We start from the raw sequence: 26440 nt of genomic DNA, 5'->3' as shown, positions 1-26440 counted from the left end.
TGTTGGTGAGGTTTGCTGCTGTTTGCATGCAGGGCTGTAGTGGTCCTGTGAGTATGCAAGTCCCACAGCACCCACAGTCCCAGTGCTGCTATTCCATTCTTCCGTTCCTAAATCTCCCACACTTAAGAGAGTAAGAAATGAAGTAAGAAGGAAATGTGTTAAATAACCACTTCTCATGTGAGCTACTATTAAATGTTTCTAGTCCACTGTTTCATCAGAGAACACTTTGGGAAGTGAATTGGACAGCAATGGCTTGGCAGCTCATCCAACACCAACTATTTCAAAATTGCACCTTGATGAAACACGTTGGCAACTGTGTGTATGTGACCTCTGCTCTTCCTTCAGCAAAAAAGGCTGGTGGCATTCTGAACTATTGTTCTTTTATTTAAAACAAGTCTTTCAACTGAGAGCCAAAAATGTTTTTCGGTGAAGCTTTGAAAAATCATAACAGAAGTCCAGCAGCTCATAAGAATTTTGCATTGCCAGCTCTTCATAAAGTAGAAGAGCAATCTTCTGTATGTTCTGGCTAATCCTTAGCTCCATAGCGTTTCACCTTGTTCTCGCAACAGAACTTACAATTAATAATTCATTTCTTTTTCATTTTTATTGGTACTTTCAGACATTTATAGCCTTGGACCATCCGGTTATTCTTTTAGCAGTCTGTATGCATCTCCAATCCCTGTTTGCAGGGATGTAATTCTCACACTTTATTATTTCTGCTGTCCATCATTCTTTAAATTTTTTTCCCAGTAATGTGAAATGTCATCTAGTGCATAAACTGCCTCAGTCATGATGGACTCAGGGATATCCTTAACAGACCTCTCACCAGCTCAAGCAAGTTTCTACATTTTAATACAATCAAAGTATTTCATCAATTTAAAATTTTAAAACGTGCATCTGCATTGAATTTTACTCCTAAGACTGCATGAATACCAACACCATCTTCTCTCGTTCAGAAATACTGGTCATCAGTTAATGATTCCAAGGCCTTGTTGCAGCCATACTCGGAGAGCTGCGGTGTGGCTCTGAGTTGATTGCAGCAGCGTTGGGCCCTTGTTCAAATGCGCGCTGAGAGATTAGCAGCTTCTGCTGATTTTGGCCACGGAAGAGAAAGGTGATCTTTCAGTTAAGGAGGTGTTAAGAGCCAGGACTTTAATCTGTACCCACGCAGCACATTTTCAGTGCAATATGCTCTGTGCAGGAAGTGCAGGTGAAAACAAGCCGGCTGTTCAGGCACGAGTGCTTTGCAGTTTTCAATGCTTTTCATGTGGAGGTTAATTGTATGGTACTACACTAAAGCCAAGCTGAAACTGACTCTGATGTTTCATTAGCCAAATTTAAGAGCTTGGCCAGATCGTGAAAGGCTTCAGAAAGAAAATCTTACTCATTTTTTGATCATTTCTTTCATTCATTCTGCATGATCACACAAACTTGCATTGTGAGCAGGATCCTTGGGTAGTTCACTGGACTCAGGCACATTCCTCTGGAGATCCAGAGCACGCTGACTCTGTGCATGTTTAAACCTTGCAGCAGCAAAACAATCTGGCTCACCAGCTAATAGTCCTTTTCTTCTGCCCTTCTGAAAGACATTTTACTTTCTGCTTCTGCAAATCTTTCCCATCTTAAAATTTCACTCCATTTATAGAGGTTCCTACATTTTCTCATTAGTTCTTTTAACAAATCCAGATGCAGCTCTCCTTTAATTGAGGACAGATATATATTTAGTCTGCTCAAATGTCCTTTCATTATCTTTTTATTCACTCTTCGTTCCTCCAGCTGAGTCTAGCAATTTTTCTGAGTTTTCCTGTAAAGAATCTTTGATTCCCTCATCTTCATTACTCATTTTATGGCAAACTGGTATTTAAAATCTTGGTATTTTGTGTGTGATGTAGTGAGTTTTGTCATAAAGGAAATATCTCTTGCAAAGACAATTTACATTTTGCTGTGGTCTTGAATATCAGTAACACTGTTTTACTCACACTGGAGCTGTTTGACAGTCTGGCATTATTTTTATCCAGATTTTTCCAGGCAGTTGGCAGCAGTACATGCTGGAAAGCACTTCTTCAGTATCTCTTTCACTGAAATTGGTGGTTCATCAACACTGTCTGTAATTTGTTTCGCTTACACAGCAATAGAATCCAGTTTGAATTGCAAATAAATGGAATCTCAACATTGTGCAGTCTTCTAGCATATGGACTCGAATTAGCTCTATTCAGTTTTAGAATGTTTTCCCATGTTGCAGAAAAAATATAAGGAATTTAGGCCATTTCTTAAGACTCATCACAAGTCATCAGAAGTAGAAGGCTCTTCTATATTCCAGTGTGGTTAAACGACAAGTCAATACAGTATCAAAAGCTTTTGAAGGTGCTTTTGAAGATGGGATTTAAAAATCTTAAGTATTAATGTAAAGCACAGAAAGCACCTGTGATCAGACTCTGTCCAGGTAAAATCTGTAGGTCTGCAAAAAGAGGTAATAGAGGTGGCTTCAAAGTAGCTTTGTGCTTTGTCTGCTTGTGCTCCTCAACAGTGTGCATGGCTTTACAGTGTAAGAAATCAAAAGCTCAAACTTCTCATTTCAGGAGTCCCAAGGGTTACTTGTATAGCCAAGAATAACCAGAGCACAGATAAGCTCTTAATGCTGGGAGCTATGACACAGCTAAAAGCCCTTATAATTCCTGCTCTGTGCAATTTAGAGAATTTCTCTTGGCTGACTGTATTTGCAAGGAAATAATTCCACTTACTAGCCCTCATACACCACAGAATTGAAAATGTCTTACTTAATGTACAGTGCTGCAACAGGCTCTTGATTTAACTATGCAAAAGAAAACGGCATATTTTGCAATATGTCTAGGGAAATGTTTTATAATATAGTCAGGTAATGATATTTCATGATCTCTGCTATCATATTTCTTTTTGGGAGTCCTTCTACGTAACTTGGGGAAGACCTCTGATAGTTTACATCACTTATCCTTTAGATGAACCTTCCCCAGGAATGCACACTCTGTACATAGGTGTACGTATGCATATTTTGTCACACACACTGCAAGAATGTCCTGCACGAGATCAAACCAGAGAACAGTCATGGCATGCCTGAAGAAGTGCGAGGAAGCGCCTGAAGAGCCATCAGAAAGCCTGGCATCACCCCCCCACCCCCCTGTCAATAACAGATGTCAACCTTCTGATAAGATTGTGATCCTGGCGTACCCAGCCAGTGGGGAAACAGGGGAGGGGGGGGGCAAGGGGAGAAAGCAGGGTATAAAGGCTGTCATGCTGTGTCCATAGGTGTGCTCCTGCTTGCGGGACGCCACCATTGCAATTGCGAATAAAATCTGCTTTTATCAGAGATGCTGTCCTCACAAAATTATTTGGATATTTCCAACACTAAGAAACTCTTCAGTGATTAAACGTGGTTTTATTTTCTTAGTTGTGTGATTAGCTTAAGCATGCTTACTTTGCTGAAGCCCGGTGTATTTTTGAAGCATGTTTTCAGAAAGTCCTTACAGTTCTTCAAGGTGTGAATTTAAACATTCTTCAAACTCTTTGGTAGGTTTCTCTTCCTCTTGAAGGAACTTCTGTGTTGTTGCAGGGAAGGATGTCTCAGGAGAAGACTAAGACGTGCATAGAAAGCCATGGTTAGCAAACAGCAGCAAGTACAACAACATGCCTGCATTATCAATTATTAAACGTAAAACATCTGTGCACAGAGCAGCTAATAACCCTGTAATTCTTCATATCTCTCAAAAAAAACATAACTCTGAATGTATGTTTTAAAATGTGTTCAGGTGCCTAAGTAACATCATCTGAATGCGTTTCAACACCTCTGACATTCATTCACAACATTAGGCTGTAGATTTTCCACTGAAAATGTAAATATCCTGTTAGGCAGAATTATGCTGCTTCAGAACCTCCAAAGTTTGGATCAGCTAAAGGTCACATCAGTCACTTGTGTAATTTAGACCAGGACAGAGGACAATAACTTGTCCTTTGGAACTGCAGAATGTAACCTGTGTTGGGTACTGCTGATAGCCTCCTGTAATTTTCTCTCTTGATTCTCTTCCACCTCATGAGATACTTTCTGAGGAAAGGAAGAAAATCTGTTCTCATTTCAGTGCCATTAACATCAAGGCCTGATATTTTGGAGAATGTACCAAACTATGAGTAGGTCACCGAAAAATCTTTTTTCCATTAAATGGGGATTTAGCAGACTGAAGCATAAAACATAGGAAAATCAGTTTTAAAGTGGTTGTCATGGAACTTAGGAAAAGACATGAATAAGTCTTTGCTGAGGCTGGAATCAGTTCTAAACATGTAAGAAGCAATTTCTGTTAATTCTTTTTGCTAATATTTAAGATCTGTTCATTGGAATGTCTTCATAAAAGAAACCTCTATCAAATGAAATCACAATGCTTTAAATAACTTCAGTGTTTATTTGTGTAGATAATTACAACTTTATGGCATGCATTTTTAACAGTTAACTCCAAGCAGCTTTGTAGTTTTACTGTAATACTGACTAAGAGGAAGGTAATTTTCTGTCTTTATATGGCTATGAATTGAGAAAGATTATTAAAATTTATTATCCTAATTAAACTGTATGTAAAAAATATTTTAGTAACTGATAGAATTATTAGTCTAGAATGTCTGGTTTTGTTTTTCCTAGAATGTAAAATGGAGAGTTATCTGTTGATACGTCAGATAGGAATGGCTCCAAATGATTTCAATATCCAAATATTTTGTGCAAAATGTCAGCTCTATCATACCTGCACATTTTTACTCTAAGATCCATTGTATCAGAATGACATATTCCCTATTTCTGCAGCAATTACAGGCAGATTCAGTCTTTGCTTTCGGCTTGGTTTAAATCTGCTCTTTTTCAGGCCAAAAGATGCAAACTACATAACAGAAAGACTTTACAGCACTATTCTGTTCATTCAAACTGTTTGCAGCAGACCTTGATATGAAGTTTAGGGATTTCCTAAAGGAAACTCCTTTACTTTTCAAACTATAGCGAGTAAATGATGGTCAGAAATAAACACTGGATGTAATACCACCCTTGTAGCCAGGCTTTCTGGACATGCACAGCTCCTCAAATGAAATTCACAGATAAAGCAGAATTTTCCTATTCCTAGTGCCTCCAAAGTAGTGTTTTAGCAGGATGGGGAAGAAAGTGACATGATTTGCTACATAGGAAGGAACAACCTAGAGGTATTGAATCCCCTTGTTCCACAACATTCTTCTATGAATCCCTGCACAAGCATTGATCTTCCAGTGCTTGAGAAACTCTGGAGGAAAATCACCTTCTGTCACCTTTTTCCTTATAAACATGTACAGGATTTCCCACACAAATCAACATGATTTTGTACAAGGAGTTTTCCCTGAGAATTTGAATACCATGGACACAAGCACATTCTTTCTGCTACTCTCATGGGCTATTTCCTTGTGAAGTTTGGGCTCAGTGATAGAGTTGGCAGTGTTATTTTGAAGTATTTCAAGAAAGCTTTTGCATGACGAAGAAGACACTCTGGATGGAGGCTTTTCTTAAAGAAACATCTCTGAAATCAATACTGAGCAAATAAACCCCTTCCAACAGCAGACTGATATGAGTATTAGTCTTCAGAAATGTTATCTCAAGTTATGAGAAATTCCTTCTAACAATGTTTACAGTTGCTGTTTTGTCATTAGAAACACATGGATCTCTGCTCAAGCCATTGATAAAATACTGGTGTCCTTGGCTTCAACTGGTACTTACTCTGATGTGCTTTCTTGAAACACAATGTAAGCCCCAAATGAGACATTTATGAATTTACTCAGCATTGAGGGAAGAACGTTTATCACTCAGAACAAGCAGATGATGGTTCCTTACACCTTTGTATCCTGGGGGTAAGACACTGCTATCATTTTAGATAGATCCCTAATGCACTGTTTTTATGCACTTTGTGAGGAGGTTGTGTATAAACAGGTCTAAAAGGCAAAATTTCTTGTTAGCAAGTAAGCTTTGTTTTCCAAGGTTCTGATCTGTTTTTTCACTCTGTTCTGTATTATCTTTGCTTTCTGTGCCTGAGGAAGGAAAACCATAAAGAAATTGCTTTAACCCATGTGTCAGGAGAGACTCCGTCTTCATTTTTGAATTTGTTTTCCTCAGATAACACTTCTTTTTTTGTCTTTCAGTTTCCTAACTGTATGCTGTACAGAAATGGGACCATTGCTAAGATTTCGACCTAACTTTTTGGGTAGATAGGCAACAAGGACTCTGCTTTTTCATTACTCATGTGTCAGCTGACCCCATATTTCCTTGGTGTAGACCAGTAATGAGAATCACCTTTTTGCCTCATTGTTTGCTGGCAGTGAAGCAAAATTTGATAAAGATGTGAATCTCCACATGGGATGTGTTAAATATATCTTTTCCTTAGACAAGAACAACTCAAAGTTAACTGGATTGCTGGGCAGAAGCACTCCAGAAAGCCAGGTCTATTCTCACTCACAGAGCGCCTAATTAATTTGTCTAGAGTCAATCTCTTTCTTGCCCTGTGAGTTGTGCCTACTTTCTTGTCTGCTCATTAAGCAGGGTAAATGAAAGCACTGATGTTTGGGATAGTCTTACATTTAGAAGTCAAGTCATGCTTCCAGACTCTTCACATGTTTAGTCCCTTCAGCTTCCCAGGAAAGTTCTTACAACAACAAGCCTAGGAATTGGTCTGGCTAATTTTAGCCTCATTGTGGCTATATCTGGAGGCCTCTTGGGCTAGTTGCCTCCAACCCTACACTGTGATACACCTTAGACAGCAGGTAGAGATGCAGTCTTCTAAGAAAAATGTGCTTCTGCTTGTATATGAAAATAAAAATCAAGATGCCTAGGATATCATCAAGCCACTGAGGAAGGCATTTGGAGGACCTAAACATTCAAGCATCTACACACCTAAAAAGTGAGCAGCATGAACCATGGTAGGACCAAGACAGTCAAAATCATTCCCAATAATGTCCAATGCTAGAATTTCCATACCTTTCCATTCAATTTACTCAAAAGTAATTTCCCATCCTTAAAGTTAAAAAGTTTCCTAATGCTACAGCCTTTCTTGTCTTATACCAAGTCTTGAAAGCAAGAGCACACAATGTATGTCCACCAAGAGAAACATGACAAAGTATTTGTGACTAAAAGTCAAAGATCCAGATTGGAGAGCACAATGTACAGAACAGCTTGCTCCGGCTAATAGAGAGAAATTATGAAAAATGGACTATTCTGAAACTGCACAGAAACTTATTGGCTATTTTTCTTTTTTTTTTTCAATGCAAAAGATTAAACCTTATGCTGGAGATTGGACTGTTCTATTGAATTGTCTTCCCAGAGACTGGGAATGGTTCGAGTGGCCATTTTGTGCAGTTGTTCATTTCCGTAGAAGAACACACCGTAACGTACTGTTCAGGCAAAGAACATCTATTTCAATTTAGAAAGCCTGGAAACAATACATTCTGAGTTTCTGGAAATTTTCAGTGAATCCTAGCAGAGCATTCTAGTTTAAAGGCAGGAGTGGTTTTCTGTAACCTCTAAGTAGGAATGTGAAAGGACACTGACTTCAGTGCACTGTTCATTAAGGTTGTTCACAGATTCTCTAGTGGGAGATGAGATACAGGTCTTTGTCAAAAGCCTGAGTGACTATTTTCTCACTTCTCTAAATACTAAAAGAGTAATTTTTGTAGGTTTCAGGACATCACCCTTGTTCTGATGTCTTCAATTAGTGCTACAAAAGAAATTTTGAATATACTGGAGATCTGACTTACATGAAACATCAATTCTGAAAAATCTGCCAAAGAACCCTGATTTACAATACGCTGTATTTTTTCCTCCTTGTTTCATCATGCAGTGGCTTTCCATTCAAACAAAGAACTCTAGAGTAACAGACAGTTGACTTGTCTTGCCTCTAAAGCTGTAGTATCAGTCAGTCTGAATGATCAATTTTGTTGATCTTCTGAACTTTTACCTGCTTGGATCCCTCTGATTTGGACATAAAACTCTGTATGAGAGTTTTACTTAAAAGTTTAATTTGTACTTTGCCCATACATCTTCTGGCAAGTATTTTCCTCATCACCTAGTCAATTGTCTTGGCATCAACCCCGTCCTGAGTGCCAGCTGGGTAACAGTTTCCCTGTAGATTGCAAAACTGTGTCAGAATGGCCGTTATCCGTGGCCTGGCTGGAAACAGAAGCTTTGAGCCCTGCTGTCTCTGTCTGACTCTTCTGACAGAACAGAGGATGAGGACTGGTGTTTATCAGACTTTCCTGAAAAAGTTCAAACAATTCCTTTTGCTCCTAGCAGTTTAAAGAGGAAAACTTCCAATCCACGAGAAACTAAAAGTCACGTACTTAACATTCACACAAAACATAAGAAAATAAAAACGGAAGTGAGGTCAAACATTCAGGACTGTGCGGTTCCCTCCCTGTTCTCTGACTACTGGGACACAGCTGCTGGGAGCACAGACACTGAAGGGCTGCACTGCTGTAGCTGTTCCTCAGGCAGGCCATCACTGAGCTGCTGCCCACCTGCAGTGAGACTCCAGCAGCCAGGCGGCTGACAGGAAAGGGTGTGTGCACTTCTCTGAACAGCAGTACGGTCACTGCAACCTGCTTTAAGATGACCTGGGGTCATGATGCCTCTTCCACCCTTATTACTGTGTGGAATGGCAAGAATATTGCCTACTTCTTCCCAGTAAATGCTGAATTACAGTCTTTCATTTTCTTCTCTTGAGATGACTCAGCCACACGCAGTTCAGGATCTCCTCATCACAGTTGGACAGGGAGATGGCTACAGTCCACTCCTCATTAACCCGTTAGTTCTGTAAAAATTCGCTGTGATCACACAACTTGAGATCTGGAAAATGAATGCTGAATTTTCAAGTGGAAAAAAAAGTGGCTTATAGTGGGTAAGGAAGAATAAAAGATACTAAGGAAGAGTATAAAATTCTAAGAATTCTGGAAAGCTTTTCTTAAGAATTTGCTATAGGCAAACTGGGATGTATCCCACTTTTCATGGATTTTGCTAATCTGCACCCTCTGAAGATCTGCATCCCATGAAGACTGAAAGAAAGAATTTTGCATCATTTCATTTCAAGAAAAATAAGGATTACAGCAGTTATTTCTGTTCCTTTCTGAATACAACAGCTCACGCATGGAAAATAGCTGTTACAGTTCTTCTAATTTCACCCACCAATCACATGCTGTAGAAACCCAATCAATCTAACAGCATGTGAGGTGTAAGTTTGCAGGTATTATGGAAACAGACTTAAAGCACAGCACCCCTGCAGACGGAATATGAAGCAGAGTACTCCCCTACAAATGGCAATGAGCTAACATAGAAGTCTGTCCCACAGTCACATAATGGCAAGTAATTATCATCACTGTTAATGGACAGAATACGGCCCAATAGGGGATGTCTAATATTCAGAAAAACTGCACTTATGTTAGGATAAGGTATTTTCATTTTTTCATGACAACTGAGGTAATCTAAACTTTGGCTCCTCCAAGATTGCATTTGGTCCACAGAAGGATCTCTGAGAATACAGAGAAACAGTTACTTAGTGATAATTTGATTTCTTCTGCATTGTAAGCACGGCTCAATAAAATGCCCGTTCTGCCTTTTTCAGGAAGCAGTCCACCAAAACACAAAGGATGCTCTGTTGCTAGTGATGGAGACTTATCATCTAGTTCCATTTCATGACCTCTGTCAAGTGATAAGATAAAGTGCTTTTGGAACCACTGATATAACCTTGGCCTTGTGAAGTAGGACTACAGTTTCTATGGTATCCGCTGGTTGCGAATATGGCAGTCTGTTGAAGTTTCACATGCCTTTCATCTTCATTTTGGAAAGTTCTAAAATAGCAGTAAAAATTCCAAATCAAAATATGAAGAGCAGTTAAAAGTGAAGGCTATCACAGCAAAACCGTGCCTTTTGGTTTGTTTGTGAAATTCTGGTTACTCAAACTGTTCAAACTGTTTCACACATCAAGGCATCAAGGCATACCTGCACAAGTTTAGCAGCTTTCCAGTGAAGTTCATGTGAGTGTCTGAGGGTGCACACTTTGCTTCAGCTCCCACTTAAATCACTCTGATTTAAACCTTTTAATTGCAACTTAAGCTGAGTAACCTTGCCGTATAATTTTTCAGGATAAGATCTAAACCACAAACTTGCTTCAGTACGATGGGAAAGAGACTGAAATTAGCCACACAAATACTAAAAATAAAATATTAAAGTATAAATGAGATGGGAAACAAAGCCTATTTGTTATTTGGATAATTAGTCAATTTTGATCTAATGTAAACAACTGCGTTTGAGTAGTTAGAATAAATTTTTAAATCAATTAAAAAAAAAAAAGCTAGTATAGGAAACTAGCTGCCTCTTTACTGCAACCTTAATTTATATCCATCTGTATGCATTTTTTTAGGTGCACAAGAACATGCTTTTGTAACAACAAGGGAAACTTGGGAATTTTAAGCCCTTTACTGTAGTGTTCTGTAACTCTTTTATTCTTCTTACAGGGGATGTAACATGGATGTAAAAGCATGCATCTGTATTCATTTGTAGTTCTGTCAAGCAAACACTTTTATGGTTAATTGCAACTCAACGCAAAGCAAGCTCTTTGCTTTCCCTTTGAAATATCTTCTCCTGACAGATAACTGAATGATTCTGAAACCACATTGATTAAAGAGCAGAAAATTTTGACACTATCTTACCCAGATGTCTGCTGAATTAGACTAATTTTCAATCGCATCTTTACTTGTACGATATACCAGAAAATGAAAAAAAAATCAATTCTTTCAGATTTTACTGTATTTCTGCTACAATTTTCCTGGAAATAGTAGAAAATGCCACTGTACTGAGCTCCATCCTTATGAAAATAAAAGAAATTTCACTCTTGGGAGGCAACCACTATACTTAAACACGAGAGCTGTTTGAAATGATCCTATCATTGAAAAGATTCTAAAACATCTCACAAACCTGAAATGCATGTACAAAAGTTTTTAAAGATACATTACAATTATTATGAATATCTAAGGATACGCACTGCTGCTAGATCCTGCTTTTATTTCTAATAGAAAAGGAAGAATTTGCCAAGCACAGTGAAAGGGCAGTGCTGTCTGCAGAATGTTCACACCATCATTTTCTGACATCAGTTCAAACATTTGGTTCTGGGAGAGGATGGCTGTGCAGTCTTAATGAACTCTGCTAATCCATAAGCACACTGGGCCTTCAACGTGAGACTGAGGACTCCATAAATGGACATAAGAAGAACTAAGCAAGAACGCACTTTTCTTTGATTATAAATTTGCAGTGACTAAGACACTCCGAATGCTGTAGGACAGCACATTTTAAGTAGGCTACTATAATTTTTGTTTTTGTATTTGAAGATAAAACTGCCTGAGAACATTTACCGAGTCCTCCAGTTTTCCAGATCACCTAAAATTATTCTCCTTTCTTTCCTGCTTTTCATTTAAATAAATATTCTTCTGCTTTTCAGGGCATGGGAGAATGATTTATATATATTTGGCCTGTTTTAAAGTCCATTCTGCTTATTATTTTTCTGAAGGGCACAGTGAAAAAGCACCGCCACAGCTGAAGACAGACGCTATGAGTAACAAAACCACAGGCTTTGTTTTATTTTTGTTTTCCATTTTGTGTTCTGACCTTTTTGGAACTAATTTCTTCTGTAAACCCACAGTAAAGTCTATGTGATCTTTCTTTCTTTTTTTTTTTTTTTTCCCCTCCAGAACTGGTTTCCTACGTGTTCAATAACAGTTATTACAGTTATGTTGCAGCTTACTTCAGTAAGAGCAGAACTGTCAGACTTGGGTGCCTACAGTTATGGTATCTTTCACACAGTGAAATGACATCTCCTCCCCACCCAGCCCCCAAAACCACCGATTATTTACAGAAACTCCACTTCCTGCTGTAATCCATAAGATTGCTGGGGCTGTTTGCTATCTTGGAGAAACATGCCACCTACATTTAGGTGCTTTGATATGGATCCCATGCCTTCACTTGAGACAAATTTCACAGTTGAGGCTTAAATTTCTGTCAGCTCAGTGCAAAATAACATCTGAAACCAGAGTTCTAGTTTGAATACAGATGTAGAGGTAGGCAAATCTCTGCGTGTTTGTGAAAGAAAAGAGGCCATTTGTTAAAGCTGGCAATGCAAGATCACTCCAACTGCAGTTGAATAAGTGCTTTCAGTGGGTTTATAGAGTATTTAACACATACAGGTAGTTGACAAAAACAATATTACTGTTGGCGTGGAGACACATGGGACGAGAAGTGAAGAAAGAATGCCCTCACAAAGAGAATTCTGGACAGAATAGGTTTTTCCAGACACATATAGATATAAAATCAGCCTGGTTCCTATGAGATCAATGACTTCAGTGATGCTAAACACATGCCTTACACAGCGTGTGCTGGCTGATATACTTCTCCCTGAGTAAGAGAGTAATGGATTTTAACGACCAAATATCTGCACAATCAGTCGTATTACTTTGACATTGAAAATCAAACTTAATTAACTTGGTTTTTAAAAATTGATAGAAAGTATTTTTCTGAAAATATTGGTCTTTCTGCTTCCAGTTAATCCATTGCAATAGCTGATGTAGTGGTGAGATGGTGAAAGATGTGAGATCTCCACAGGGTAGTGAAAACTTCCTTACAATGGACAGATCCTTTAAGATCCTCTAAGATCCAGCTGTGTCAGTAGGTTTCCAGTCCTAACAGAGATTCGTCCCCTCACTTTTGCCACATGATGAAAGTGCACTTTGCCTTGAGCAGTCACCTCATTTGTGTTTGTGTTTATAGTAACCTCTTATGGGAGCTCACATGCTTTACTTTCTGAAGAAGCAGGCTAAGCACATTGGCTTCATCAGTGAAAATCATCTTCAATCATGAAAACATTTAAATATGGAGAGTATGTGGAGAAGGTATAAAGAAAAGATTAAAACTTTGGGGATAGAGAAAGCTTATTTCAATGTCAATTAAAGCCAACAGTCATCTGTGAGAACAGTAATAAATTAAGGTGGTTTCATACTAGAATGACTTTCCTTCCAAGAAGCCCGGGGTTTTCCTCTGGCTGAAAGAGCTGCCAAAGACAGATATGAAGCATTTTTGTTTTTTTTATGGGGATTGTATGGACAGATTCATTCATCAAATCCTGTGTTAAATTAAGCCTGAGATAGCTTTTTAAACTTGGAAATGCAAGTCTGGGCATATTCTAGCAAACTAAAGCTTAATGAATTTTTAAAATTGTCAGCAGGAACTTGCTTATGATCATCTTAATGACTTTAACATCCAAGAGATAGCCACAACTGGTACATAGTACATTAATTTAAGGTGTGAGTGTGCACACCTCTGATTTGTTTATGCAGTGGATAAGGGGAATGCTTCACAGTTGTAGTGAAGTCAAATAACTTGTGGCACACTGCAGTCTCCATGCACATTTACAGAAGTTGTATTTCCTCCTGTGAAACGTAGTAATACCAGCAATAACAGCAGCCACAGCAGTACAAAACTTCAGGTCAGGAGTTTCACGCATCATTTAAAAAAAGATAAAATTAGATGGTACCATTTACTGCACTTTGTAAAAAATACCAAAACGAAAATGAAAGCATAAGATTTTGTTTAGAAAATATCCAATTCAATATTACTTTTTTCAGAGACTGTTTGAAGTTGAAAAATTCACCAAACGTTCTCTTTTATTTTGGGAAAAAGATTGCCATGTTTGATATCAAAAGGAAGACTCAAAACTTTTGTGATCAGCTTTTGTTTTCCAACTCTGCTCAAAACTGTTTCAGTTATATGCTGTATTTCTATATAAATTGGTGTCCACTGCCTGACTTAATGCCAACTTTCCAAGAACCAAATCTCTTGTGTGATGTTCTCAAGCTGCCTCTCATGTACAGTTGCAACAAAGTTTGTCAAACAGTTCATGAGATTGAGAAATACTCTTTAGTCTCAATTTGGATCTTCTTAAATTCATGTTTTCTTCACAGCCAACAAATCCACCTTCCATTCAGGTTGCTATTCTTTCTAACCAATAGTATGAAAGCAACAGGTGGAAGCATACATAAAGTAGTCACAGGCATGGAAGATGTGTGAGGCGTACTACCAGGCTAGCTGCCATGGAAATCAGTCTCGTCTCCACCAAGACTCCCATCTCCTCCTCCTTCCTTCACCCAACCCACATCCAACTGCCCTCGTCCTCCATCCAGAGTTCATATGCTCACTTGCCTGCTCCTTCAGGCTCATGACAGATCCTGCACTTCCTGCTCTCTTGTATGGATGTCCCTAAAAAACATTTCCTTGAAGATTTTCTTAAAGAAGGATGCAGCATGCTGCCATCGATTCTTCCTGTGCCCCTTATTAACTTGCTTCCCCTGCTCCAAATATATTCTAATCCAACTACTGTTTGTGGCAACCTTCTCACATTCCCCAAAGCAGGTCTTTTTGCTTGCATACCGATAACTTGCATACAGTCCAGTGACTTGGGGAACTAACGTGCAAATCAAATGTATAAACATCACATATGCAGGATCTGGTTGTTCTGACAATACCTGAAATAAATCTCCATCATATATCTTAACTACTGTGAAGTATATTGTAACTAAAGTTAAATGAAGTTAAGAAAAATAGATGATCTTCACAGAATCTCCAGGGTTGGAAAAGACCTTCAAGATCATCCAGTCCAACAGAATCACAGATTTATCTTTCTCCAGATAAATTCTCTATAGGCCACTCAATATATTCCTGAATATAATATATTGAAGTGCTTAGATTAATAAGCAAAATCATGTTACTGGAAAAAAAAATAGAAATTAAAATCTTATTATTGATCTGTTTCAATCTTTGCTAATAAAAAGGCTGAAGATATGAGGTAGAAAACTCCCCACTGAGGGAGCAAACTCCCCCACACTGCACTGGTGGAGCAAGTCCAAGACCAACTCATGAGTCTGAACGTGTACAAGTTCATAGGGCCAGACAACATGCAGCCCAGCGTCCTGAGAGAGCTGGCTGATGTGGTTGCTGTGATGCTCACTATTATATTTGAAAAGCTGTAGCTGTCAGATGAAGTCCCTGGGAACTGGAAAAAGAGAAATATCACTCCCATTTACAAGAAAAGGAAGACCTGGGGAACTACAGGCTGGTGAGCCTCACCTCTGTGCCCTGGAAGATCATGAACAGATTCTCCTGGAAGATATGTTAAGGCACATCAGAGACAAGCAGGTGATCTGAGACAGCCAACAGGGCTGCACCAAAGGAAGGTCGTTCCAGATCAATCTGTAGGCTTTCTATGATGATTTACTGTTGTAAATTTGTCATCAACAGCACTGTAGAATGTATGACATGAAAACAACCACGACTATAGTTACAGACTTGATTATTGCCTTCAGTAATGACTCTACCAAAAATAACAAGAATTATTATGGCCAATACTTCGCTTTCAGTTTTCAAAATCCAAGATTGCAGCGTAAGACCTAGAAACACTTAGCAGGATGAAGTACCTTGCTTAGCACTTCTCGTTGGCTTTGTTGACTTTGTGCGTGTAGTAATAAATCAGCATTTTTATTTTCTGATTGCTCAGTAAGTTGTACAAAGGATGATCGATGCCTTTAAATTAAAAACAAAATATGAAATAAGCTGAATGTGCAAGAATATCTACATTATAATATCAAAAGAATTAGCTTACACCAAGAATTAGCCCAGAACAAGTTGGATCTTGAGAAATTTCTAGCAATTAAGGACAATGGAAGAGTGTGCAGAAAGGATCCTGAAATCTCTTATTGATTAGTATTTCATATATTCTCAAGACAGTTATGGCACATCAGAGACAAGCAGGTGATCTGAGACAGCCAACAGGGCTGCACCAAAGGAAGGTCGTTCCAGATCAATCTGTAGGCTTTCTATGATGGAGTGATAGCACTGATGGACAAAGAGAAGGTGACCAGTGTCACCTACCTGGCCTTCTGCAAGGTCTTTGACAAGGTCACCCACCACAACCTTCTCTCTAAATTGGAGACACACAGGCTTGAAGGGTGGACAATTCGGTGGATAGGGAACTGGTTGGAAAGTTGCAGCCAGAAGGTGGTAGCCAATGGCTCTATGTCCAGGTGGAGGCCAGTAATGAGCACTGTTCCCCAGGGGACTGTCTTGGGTCTGGTATTCTTTAACATATTTATCAGTGACATAGATGATGGGATTGAGTGCACCCTCAGCAAGTTTACTGGTCACACCAAGCTGACTGGTGCAGTTGATACAGCAGAAGGAAGGGATGCCATTGAGAAGGCTTTGATAAACTCGAGAAGTTGGGCCTTTGTGAATATAGTGAGGTTCAACAAAACAAAGTGCAAGGCTCTGCACTTGGGCTGAAGTAATCCCAGATATGTATACAAACTGTGAGAAAACCTCCTTGAGACTAGGCCTGCTGAGAAAGACTTAGGGGCCCCAGTTGATGAAAAACAACCTGAGACAGCAGTGCCTGTAGCCTGGAAAGCCAATGATACTCTGGGTTCCAGCAGAAGATGAGTGGCCAGCAGGGCAAGGGAGGTGATTGTCCCCCTCTACTCTGCCTTTGTGAGGCCTCAGCTGGAGTACTGCATCCAAATCTGGGGCCCCCAAAACAGTTAAGATGCAGAGCTTTTGGAGGAGGGCCACAAAGATATTTCAAGGACTGGAGCACCTCCCCTACAAGGACAGGTTGAACAACCTGGCCTTGTTCAGCCTGGAAAAGAGAAGGCTGAGAGGAGACCTCATTGTGGCGTTCCAATATTTGAAGGGAATTTATAAACATGAGGAAAACCAGCTTTTTACAAGAGTAGACTGTGACAGGACAAGGGAGAATGGTTTTAAACTAAAGGAGTGGCGATTTAGATTAGGTATCAGGAGGAAGATTTTTACTGAGAGAGAGGTAAGGTGCTGGAACAGGTTTCCCAGAAAGATTATGAATGCTCTATCCCTGGAGGTGTTTAAGGCCAGGCTGGATGGGGCCCTGGGCAGCCTGATCCAGTATTAGATCTAGCGGTTGGCAACCCTGCAAGTGGCAGGGGGTTGGAACTTGATGATCTCTGGAGTCCATTCCAACTCAAGACATTCTATGATTCTGTGGTATCTTATCTCGGTCTTGTAAGAATCCATAGATTATGATCAAAGGAAGAGGCACAAGCAGCTGTCTCCATAAAGGAGCAGAAAAATGTTAAGCTAGAGATAGGATAAAATCTCATGCGTCAATGCTACCAGACTAGACATTCATTGCACTGAAGAATATTCTTAGAACAATAAACTATACCATAGACTTTTATATCTACTTATTTAGTATGTAAAAGGCACTTTGTGCAACAAGATGTAAACCAGATAAAGGCATTCAGTACAAATAATTTTTATACAAGGAGCCAAGCGAATTAAGATAATTCACTCTATGGTGCTACAGGGAGAGGAAAATTATAAAAATGGAGATAAATAGACAAGAATAAGATACACTACTGCATATCAAATGTTTTTCACATCTTACTCAAAAGATTGACTGCTCACAGCTCATTACACGTTTCTGCAAAGAATATACAAAAAACAACTGTACAGATCTTGTATATAGGCATCCTAGAACTACTTTTTAAAGTATAGTCCTATTAAAATAACGCTCCAAAATAATGCTCCACAACATTTATGGAAAACAAGATGTATTATTACCTGGCACTGGCTTTGGAACATTTTTAGATCCTCATAGAGTTTCAGATTTTCCTCTTCTAATCTATTCCTGCTTATTGTCATTTCATTAACTGCTGCTGTTAGCTTTTCAACAATTAACCCATCCTTTTCTCTTTCAGGTTGGCCATATTTAACAATCTCTTCCTGGTTTTGTTCCTTATTGCTTATCTGGAATTGATAACTCTGAGTTCGCTTCTATAAAACAATAAAATATTTTTAATGAAATTCAATAATTACATCTAAATTTTCAGGTCCAAACAGTTCTACTGAAGTGATTAAGCTAATTTCCATTTTCTTCATCAGGACTTGCTTAGAAAAGATGGCACCTTTGGGAAGGTTTGTATCTCTATTCTAAAAGACACTTCCTTTCCTTAGCCTCAAGTTCATCATGTTCAGTGAGAATAACATTTCTAAAACTTACAAGAGTACAGAATTTTTTCAACAATTTTTCTCTGTTGTGTATTTCCCTAGCACTTTGATATTAATTAGCCTCACAAGTGAAAAGGTGATTATGATGACCTACTCAAAGCAGTTACCTATAAAAAATGATTTGAGAGAAATGTTTCTCTTCGATATAATGAACTCAGTAGGAGATGTGTGTGTATGCCTCAGGATTGGCATTAACCTTTGACTAAAAGGTGAGTAGCATGCAGTTTGTAGCTCAGTTACTGCAGTAACTGTATTTTTTTTAATCATTATTGTTAATCTTGTGGAAAAATCATTTGCACATTCAGCATCTCTGGAAACAGTCTTGTAGTCCACTCAGTTTCTTCAATTTCTTGTACTCATTAAATAATTCTAGAAAGAAAACTTCAGAAAATAGGTACTGGTGGTATTTGTGAATTCATAGGCAGTGTGAAGAACCACAATCACTATGGTAACTGTTTAAAAAATTATCCATACAGATCCTTCCACTTGGACACAGCAGCACTAATCTTTCAGAAGACTGAAATTCAGAATTAGCTGAAAAATGATACCAATAACCTGCAAACCGTATATCATGTGAAGAGATCAAGTTGAGCAGGAAAATTTAAATAAAAAATAAGTAGTGCTGCTAATAAAAATATATTTTATTTCCTTGATAACAACTGCGAAAAGGAATTCTTTCTTTGGACCCCTTCTGATTTCATTGATTGTGTTCTCTTAACTTGTGCTGGATGAAATGGACCACAGGCTGCATATTAAATAAAAAGCCTATATAAGTTGGCAAGTAAATCTAATGTATGTGGCTAACAGATTAAGGTCCCCAACATCTAAGTTATGGAGTTTGACAAGCAAAGATGTCAAAGCATCCTGTGAAATAGAAGTTTTGATTCTGGAAATCAAAAACCTTACAGATGAGAATTTGGACCAAAGATGCAGAACCTATTGATGCTTTAGAAACAATCCATCAAACTTATCATTAATAAACTAGCCTGATGTTACTCGTATGATGTTACAGTTGTGATGAAAGCTGTCTTCAAAGAGAGTTCACTGATGATAGCCTTCTGACCTTTGACAGAAAAATGTGGATGATCATCTTGAGTACTCTACTTCGGCTTGTCTAATTTACAATCAACTTAACATACACCAGCCAACGGATTTGTCAAGTCAAAGACATTTTTTTTCCAGCCATTTGTATGAAAGTTCAGTAACAGCAAAAGAATGCTTTCCACATCTGTAAATGAAATGTAACTGTCATCCTTGGAAATAGTGGATATGGGTAAAGAGTCTCGTAGGAATCATTAAGAACATGTTTCACCAGATAAAGATTCAATGAGCTTAGTCCCACTGGAAAAGAGCATTACCAGTGAGCAATGTAATTGGCTTCCCAATGCTTCATTTTGAGCTATTTTGTAGCCCAAAAAATATTTAAGTTATTTCTTTAAATTTTTTTAAGAGCACAGTAGGTCATCAAGAAATCATTAAATGTATTCTTTGTTCTAGAATGGAAATATTTAACACAATAAAAAATATTCTGTACAACTAGGCTATATAATAAATACAATAAAGAACTATGTGAACTGGCAAGTAAAAAACGGATCACAGAACCAAGAATGGACTGAGTGGTAACTGAAAGATGAAAACTATGATCAAAAATGTATCAGTAATCCAACAAACACATCTAAGTGAGCTTTTGGAACAGCACAGAGGGATCCAGTTTTTTGTATAAATGAAGTTAATGTTCATTTATGATCCTCAAATAGTGAGGCGATACCTCAGATTTGAGGGAGCTTCATATTTTGACCAAACAGGAGTGAGATGTTCTATTTACAGTGGAAGTTAAATTTCATAACTTGTCATCACAATTATTGTACAAGGACTGCTCTGCAAGTAATGCCTCCCGTTTTTGTTCTGTTGACCCACAGTGTCAGAGTTGAATATTGGTAGGATGGCAGTAGAGGTTGAAATTTCCTGCCAATATTCTGTCAGATTTTGTTGCCATGTGACAGATGAGCAGCAGAATGGCAGTCTGACAAAATGGAGACTGACATGGAAGTTTGGAGGTGTGAAATTCAATTTCTCAGTGTGGAAAAAATTCCACATTGACATTCATTAATGCTTACTGAATGTTTCTGGAGACCAAACAGTGGATGTGAGCACAGTGAAGCAGTGGGTGGTACGTCACTGCAGTGGCAACAGTGACAGCAGCTCACCTCTGCTGGTGCAGACATTCACAAGTCTGGCGTGCAGGCTCATCTTTGTGCCTGGCAAAAATGCAGAGCTAATGGTGGTGAATATGTTGAAAAATAGTGTTCTGCAGCTGAGAATTTGCTCTATCAACAGTGTTATTGTTCTCTTTGTATCTGTTGCAACTTCCATGGAAACGAATAAGACATTACTATCAGAGCAACCTACATATGTTAGAAAATAGCAAAGACAATAAATCTAAGTCCACAGTATACCTGAAAAATTAAAAAGGAACATGCATTGCTTTTCACAGTTATCTTCAGAGGAAATATCATAGTTTTCATTGTGAGATTTATTTGTATTACATAAGAAAAACAAAATTAAAATAACTGCATGTATCAGTATCTTTCAGTATGGATCTTTCTTACTTAAAATAATGTGTCCATATTATTTTTACGTTTGCTATAAGCTTAGGAGTGTTTAGATTTCAAAACATAGATTAAAATAACTCAAACTGAGCAAACAGCTCATTTTATTCTCGACTTCCTTCCGAAGAAGGAAGGTAGGAATTTTACCTGAAACAAATCACATTTCTCAGACAATAATTTTTGCTGAGCTTCTAAACACATGAGATGATTTTGGAAGATTGTCTTTTCCTCATCCCATTCTCTCAATTTTGCTTCAAATTCCTGAAATACAGCAAAACAAAGTTACTAAGCAGAAGGAAAATTACTCTTTTTCCTTAATCTAAATAATTTATTAATTTTATCGTTCTAAGAAAAGCACAGTTCTGTAGCTGATATGTAATATTTCCATAATTTTGGAAAGAAGAAAAAGACCCCAATGATATAAAACAGCCATCCAGCCACAAGACAGCCTCTCTGGAAAAAAATAATCTTAGAGGCTGGTAATATGAAAAAGTTGTGTGGTGAAATAAGCATAGAATCGCAGAATCACAGAATTGCTCAGGTTGGAAAGACCTTAAAGATCATCGGCTCCAACCACAACCCAACCATACTACCCTAACTAACAACCCTCTGCTACATCCTGTTCCTGAGCACCACATCCAAATGGTTCTTAAACACATCCAGGGATGGTGACTCAACCACCTCCCTGGGGAGCCTATTCCCATGCTTAAAAATTATTTTTGTAAAGAAGTGTTTCCTGATATCCAAACTAAACTTACCCTGGCGCAGCTTGAGGCCATTTCCTCTCATCCTGTCACCTGTCACCCAAGAGATGAACCCCATTCTTGTTGCCATCAGCTTTCAGGTGTTTGAAGTGAGCAATAAGGTCTCCCCTCAGCCTCCATTTCCCCAGACTGAACAGCCCCAGTTCCTTCAGTCTCTCTCCATAAGGCATATTCTCTAGCCCTTCACCAGCCTTCTTGCCCTTCTTTGGGCCTGCTCCAGCACCTCAGTGTCTTTTCTGTACTGAGGTGCCCAAAACTGAACACAGTACTCGAGGTGGGGCCTCACCAGTGCTGAGTACAGGGGCATGATTACTTCCCTAGTCCTGCTCACCACACCATTCCTGATACAAGCCAGGATGCCATTGGTCTTCTTGACCACCTGGGCACACTGCTGGCTCATATTCAGCCAACTGTCCATCAGTACACCAAGGTCTCAATCGCTGAATAGAAATGACAAAGTTTTTAAAATCATTTCAATTGCTGTAAATCTTACAGTTATGACTATAAAACACCAATTATATTGGAAGGCAGGCAGCTCCTGTGACTTTAAAGAAAAGTAAGAGTAATCAGCATGGGATCAAACCCTTAATAATCAGACAAATATTTTGAGTGCTTTTTTTGGTTGTTCCTTTTCTTGAACAAAGGAACAGCAGCTACAGTGAATAAATGTTACTTCTTGTAAAATTGTTCAATTGCTGCTTCTGGACTTTTTTCCTAACTTCACCTAGTTTGCAAAAACTTTTCAGGAAATGTTATTACAATCAGGTTTTGCTAGTAGCAGTTTTGTGTTTGGGTTTAGACTTATATATAAATAGAATTGTTTTGTATTTATATACATATGCTTGTATTGATATATATTTGTATTTATATTCCCATTTACACTGCTGGAATTTTTTCTTATATCAGATCTTGTATTCTTGACACAACTGACTTTAAAGGCAATAGTATACAAATAAATGGGAGAGCTCCACAGCTAATACAGTTCTAGCTCTTCTTGTTTGGATGAACAATTTGCAAAATTGCAGTATATATGCACGTGACAGGGGGGTGGAGATTCATGATCCTTGAGGTCCCTTCCAACCCTGGCCATACTGTGATTCTGTGGTTCTGTGATATTGGTTTATATAGTGAAAAGCAAAATGCTCTTATGAGCCTTTATAGGATCTGCCTTTTTCACAATGGAAGCATTGGTCCCAAAAAGGGAGATGAGTTTTTATAATTATCTTAAACTGACATATTCCTCTAATACACACATACACACACAGCTACTGCAATGAGACCAAATGCTTTTCAACATAGATTAATACAAGTTTTAGCTTTCATAATGTGTGCTTTGGTATTTTAAATGAACAAAAACCCTCAGTTTCACAAAATGTCATACAGATGCAGTTTCGGTCTGCTAAATGAGGACTGCAGGTTTAAGGCCTTATTAAAGGACTGCTGAGTTTAGTAGATTTTCAACACTGATTATTTCCTAAGTACTAGAATTTTTTGTATATATTTCAAGCAATCATTTTTCATACTGCTTAATTAATCAAACGATAGAATTGTCTTTCATTATTTTCTCATTTTAATCTTGAATGAGGTCATTCTCAAATTAGCTGGATCAGGCAGTTTCAGACTACTGATACGTTTAGTCAATTATCAATGTATAACCCATTTATTGTCCTTGCAGTGGCAGATGCTGGTAGCTCTGCCAAAATCCAAAGCTTAGCAAATTTTCTGATAGGGACTCTCCCACGTGGAAGAGACATCATTTATGTGTTATGTAAAGTGACCTGAAGGTGGCAGAAGTTGCCCCTACGTGTTACATCATAACAGGAAGGATAGGCAAGATCAAAACATAGATCCTAAAATACTTTTAAATTGTAATTTAAGTATGAAAGCATTTATAATTGGTCAGCTCTTTTCTCTTCTATACACTAATGCGCGCAGTATGGGAAATAAACAGGAAGAGTTAGAGATCTGCGTGCGGTCACATGGCTATGATCTCATTGCGATCACAGAGACGTGGTGGGACAGCTCGCATGACTGGAATGTTGTCATGGAGGGCTATGTGCTTTTTAGGAAAGATCGGCCGGCAAGGCGGGGTGGTGGAGTTGCTCTTTATGTAAGAGAGCAGCTTGAATGTATTGAACTCCACCTGGGGGAGAGTGGTGTAGCAGTGGAGAGCTTGTGGGTAAGAATCAAGGGGCGGGCTGGTATGGCTGACACCGTTGTGGGTGTGTGCTACAGGCCCCCTGATCAGGAGGAGGAGGTTGATGAGGCCTTCCACAAACAGTTGGAAGCAGCGTCACGATCCCAGGCGCTGGTGCTTATGGGGGACTTCAATCATCCAGATATTTGCTGGAAAAGCAATGTGGCCAGGCATGCGTGGTCCAGACGGTTCCTGCAATGTGTTGAAGACAACTTCCTGATGCAGGTGGTTGAGGAATCGACGAGGAGAGGGGTACTGCTGTACCTTATTCTCACTAATAGAGAAGGGCTTGTCAGGGAAGTAAAGGTCGGGGGCAGCTTGGGTTGTAGTGACCACGAGATGGTGGAGTTCCAAGATCCTGAGTGGAAGAAGTAAAGCAAAAAGTAGGATTGCTATCCTGGACTTTAGGAGAGCCAACTTCGATCTCTTCCGGGGCCTACTTGGAGCTGTCTCATGGGCTAGGGTGTTGGAAGGCAAGGGGGCCTGTGAGAGCTGGTCGGCATTTAAGCAGCTCTTCTTCCAAGCTCAGGATCGGTGTGTCCCTGTAAGGAAGAAATCGGGAAAGGGTGGCAGGAGACCTGTGTGGATGAGCAAGGAGCTCATGCACAAACTCAAAGGAAAGAAGAAGGCCCATGAAATGTGGAAAAAGGGTCTGACTACTTGGGAAGAATACAGGAATGTTGTCAGTGTCTGCAGGGATGTGTCAAGGAAGGCTAAAGCCCGCCTGGAATTAAATCTGGCAAAGGGGATAAAGGATAATAAAAAAGGTTTTTTCAAGTACATTAACAGTAAAAGGAAGACTAGGGAGAATGTGGCTCCCCTGCTAAGTGACGGGGGTGTTCTGGTAACGGGGGATGCTGAGAAGGCAGAGATACTGAATGCCTTCTTTGCTTCTGTCTTCAGTGGAAAAGCTCCCCCTTGGGAATCTGAGACCCTGGAGATTAGTGAGAGGATCTGGGGAATGGAAGACCCCCCTTCTGTCAGGGAAGAGGTGGTCCGGCAACGCCTAGGCAACATCAGTGTTCAGAAATCCATGGGACCCGATGGGATTCATCCACGGGTGCTGAAGGAGCTGGCAGAGGTGATTGCTGAACCACTTTCTGTCATCTTTGAGAAGTCTTGGAAGACGGGGAAGGTGCCTGAAGACTGGAAGATAGCCAACGTCACCCCGGTCTTCAAAAAAGGCAAGAAGGAAGACCCAGGCAATTATAGGCCAGTCAGCCTCACCTCTGTCCCTGGAAAGGTGATGGAACAGCTTGTACTGGATGTCATCTCCAGACAACTGGAAGAAGAGGAAGTTATAAGGAGTAGTCAGCACGGGTTCACAAGGGGGAGGTCGTGCTTGACCAACCTGGTAGCCTTCTATGATGTTGTCTCTGGCTGGGTGGATAGGGGGAGAGCAGTGGATGTAGTCTACCTTGATTTCAGCAAGGCATTTGATACTGTCCCCCATGACGTCCTTATAACAAAGCTGAGGAAGTGTGGGATAGATGAGTGGACAGTGAGGTGGGTTGAGAACTGGCTGACTGGCAGAGCACAGAGGGTCGTTGTTGGTGGTGCAGAGTCCGGTTGGAGGCCTGTAACCAGCAGTGTTCCTCAGGGGTCTGTGCTGGGTCCGGTCTTGTTCAACATCTTCATCAATGACCTTGATGAGGGGATAATGGCCACCCTCAGCAAGTTTGCTGATGATACGAAGTTGGGAGGATTGGCTGACACGCCTGAAGGCTGTGTTGCCATTCAGCAAGACCTGGATAGGCTGGAGAGCTGGGCAGAAAAAAACAGGATGAGGTTTAACAAAAGCAAGTGTAGAGTCTTGCATCTGGGGAGGAATAATTCCATGCACCAGTACAGGTTGGGGGATGACCTGCTGGAGGGGAGCTCTGCGGAAAGGGACCTGGGTGTCCTGGTGGATGACAGGTTGGCCATGAGCCAGCAGGGTGCCCTTGTGGCCAAAAAGGCCAATGGCTTACTGGGGTGCATTAAAAAGAGCGTGGCCAGCAGGTCAAAGGAGGTGATCCTCCACCTCCCCCTCTACTCTGCCCTGGTAAGACCTCATCTGGAGTACTGCGTCCAGTTCTGGGCTCCCCAGTACAAAAAAGACAGGGATCTCTTGGAAAGAGTCCAGCGGAGGGCCACGAAGATGGTGAAGGCCTGGAGCATCTCCCCTATGAAGAAAGGCTGAGTGAACTGGGTCTGTTCAGCCTTGAGAAAAGGAGACTGAGAGGGGACCTGATCCAGGTCTATAAATATCTAAGGTGTGGGGGGCAGAATGGCGAGGCCGGACTCTTTTCAGTGGTGAGTGGAGACAGGACAAGGGGAAACGGCTGGAAACTGCAGCATAGGAAGTTCTGCACAAATGTGCAAAAGAACTTCTTTACAGTGAGGGTGACAGAGCACTGGAACAGGCTGCCCAGGGAGGTGGTGGAGTCTCCTTCTCTGGAGATGTTCAAGACCTGCCTGGATGCCTACCTGCGCTACCTGGTGTAGGGAACCTGCTTTGGCAGGGGGGTTGGACTCGATGATCTCTGGAGGTCCCTTCCAACCCCTACAATTCTGTGATTCTGTGATTCTGTGAGCTCTTAAGATTTCATTTGTGGAGTTCTCCAAGTGTTTAAATTGTCTACCATGATAAATATATATAAATCTAAATCACGAGCATCTAAGTCCTCACCATGCTGAAAAGCTATGCAACTAGCTCACACTTAGTTTCTACTGGTAT

The 26440-nt window shown here is 39.8% G+C and overlaps 1 protein-coding gene across 1 annotated transcript in view; it reads right to left on the bottom strand.

Annotated features, from left to right (window-relative positions):
* Nucleotides 1–26440, bottom strand: part of DEUP1 (deuterosome assembly protein 1) — a 57709-nt gene that overhangs the window by 19146 nt on the left and 12123 nt on the right. The window contains 8 exon segments of the mRNA XM_042862455.1: nt 3452–3608; nt 9550–9716; nt 9719–9858; nt 14986–15104; nt 15526–15631; nt 15980–16080; nt 17705–17890; nt 20908–21021. Coding sequence (XP_042718389.1) covers nt 3452–3608; nt 9550–9716; nt 9719–9858; nt 14986–15104; nt 15526–15631; nt 15980–16080; nt 17705–17890; nt 20908–21021 — 1090 coding nt within the window.

The sequence above is a fragment of the Lagopus leucura genome, unplaced genomic scaffold, assembly GCF_019238085.1.
Source record: "Lagopus leucura isolate 7727_CA_CO unplaced genomic scaffold, USGS_WTPT01 Super-Scaffold_702, whole genome shotgun sequence".
NCBI classification, from domain to species: domain Eukaryota; kingdom Metazoa; phylum Chordata; class Aves; order Galliformes; family Phasianidae; genus Lagopus; species Lagopus leucura.
The sequence above is the reverse complement of the archived record's forward strand: the minus strand, read 5'-3'. Positions and strand labels throughout refer to the sequence as shown.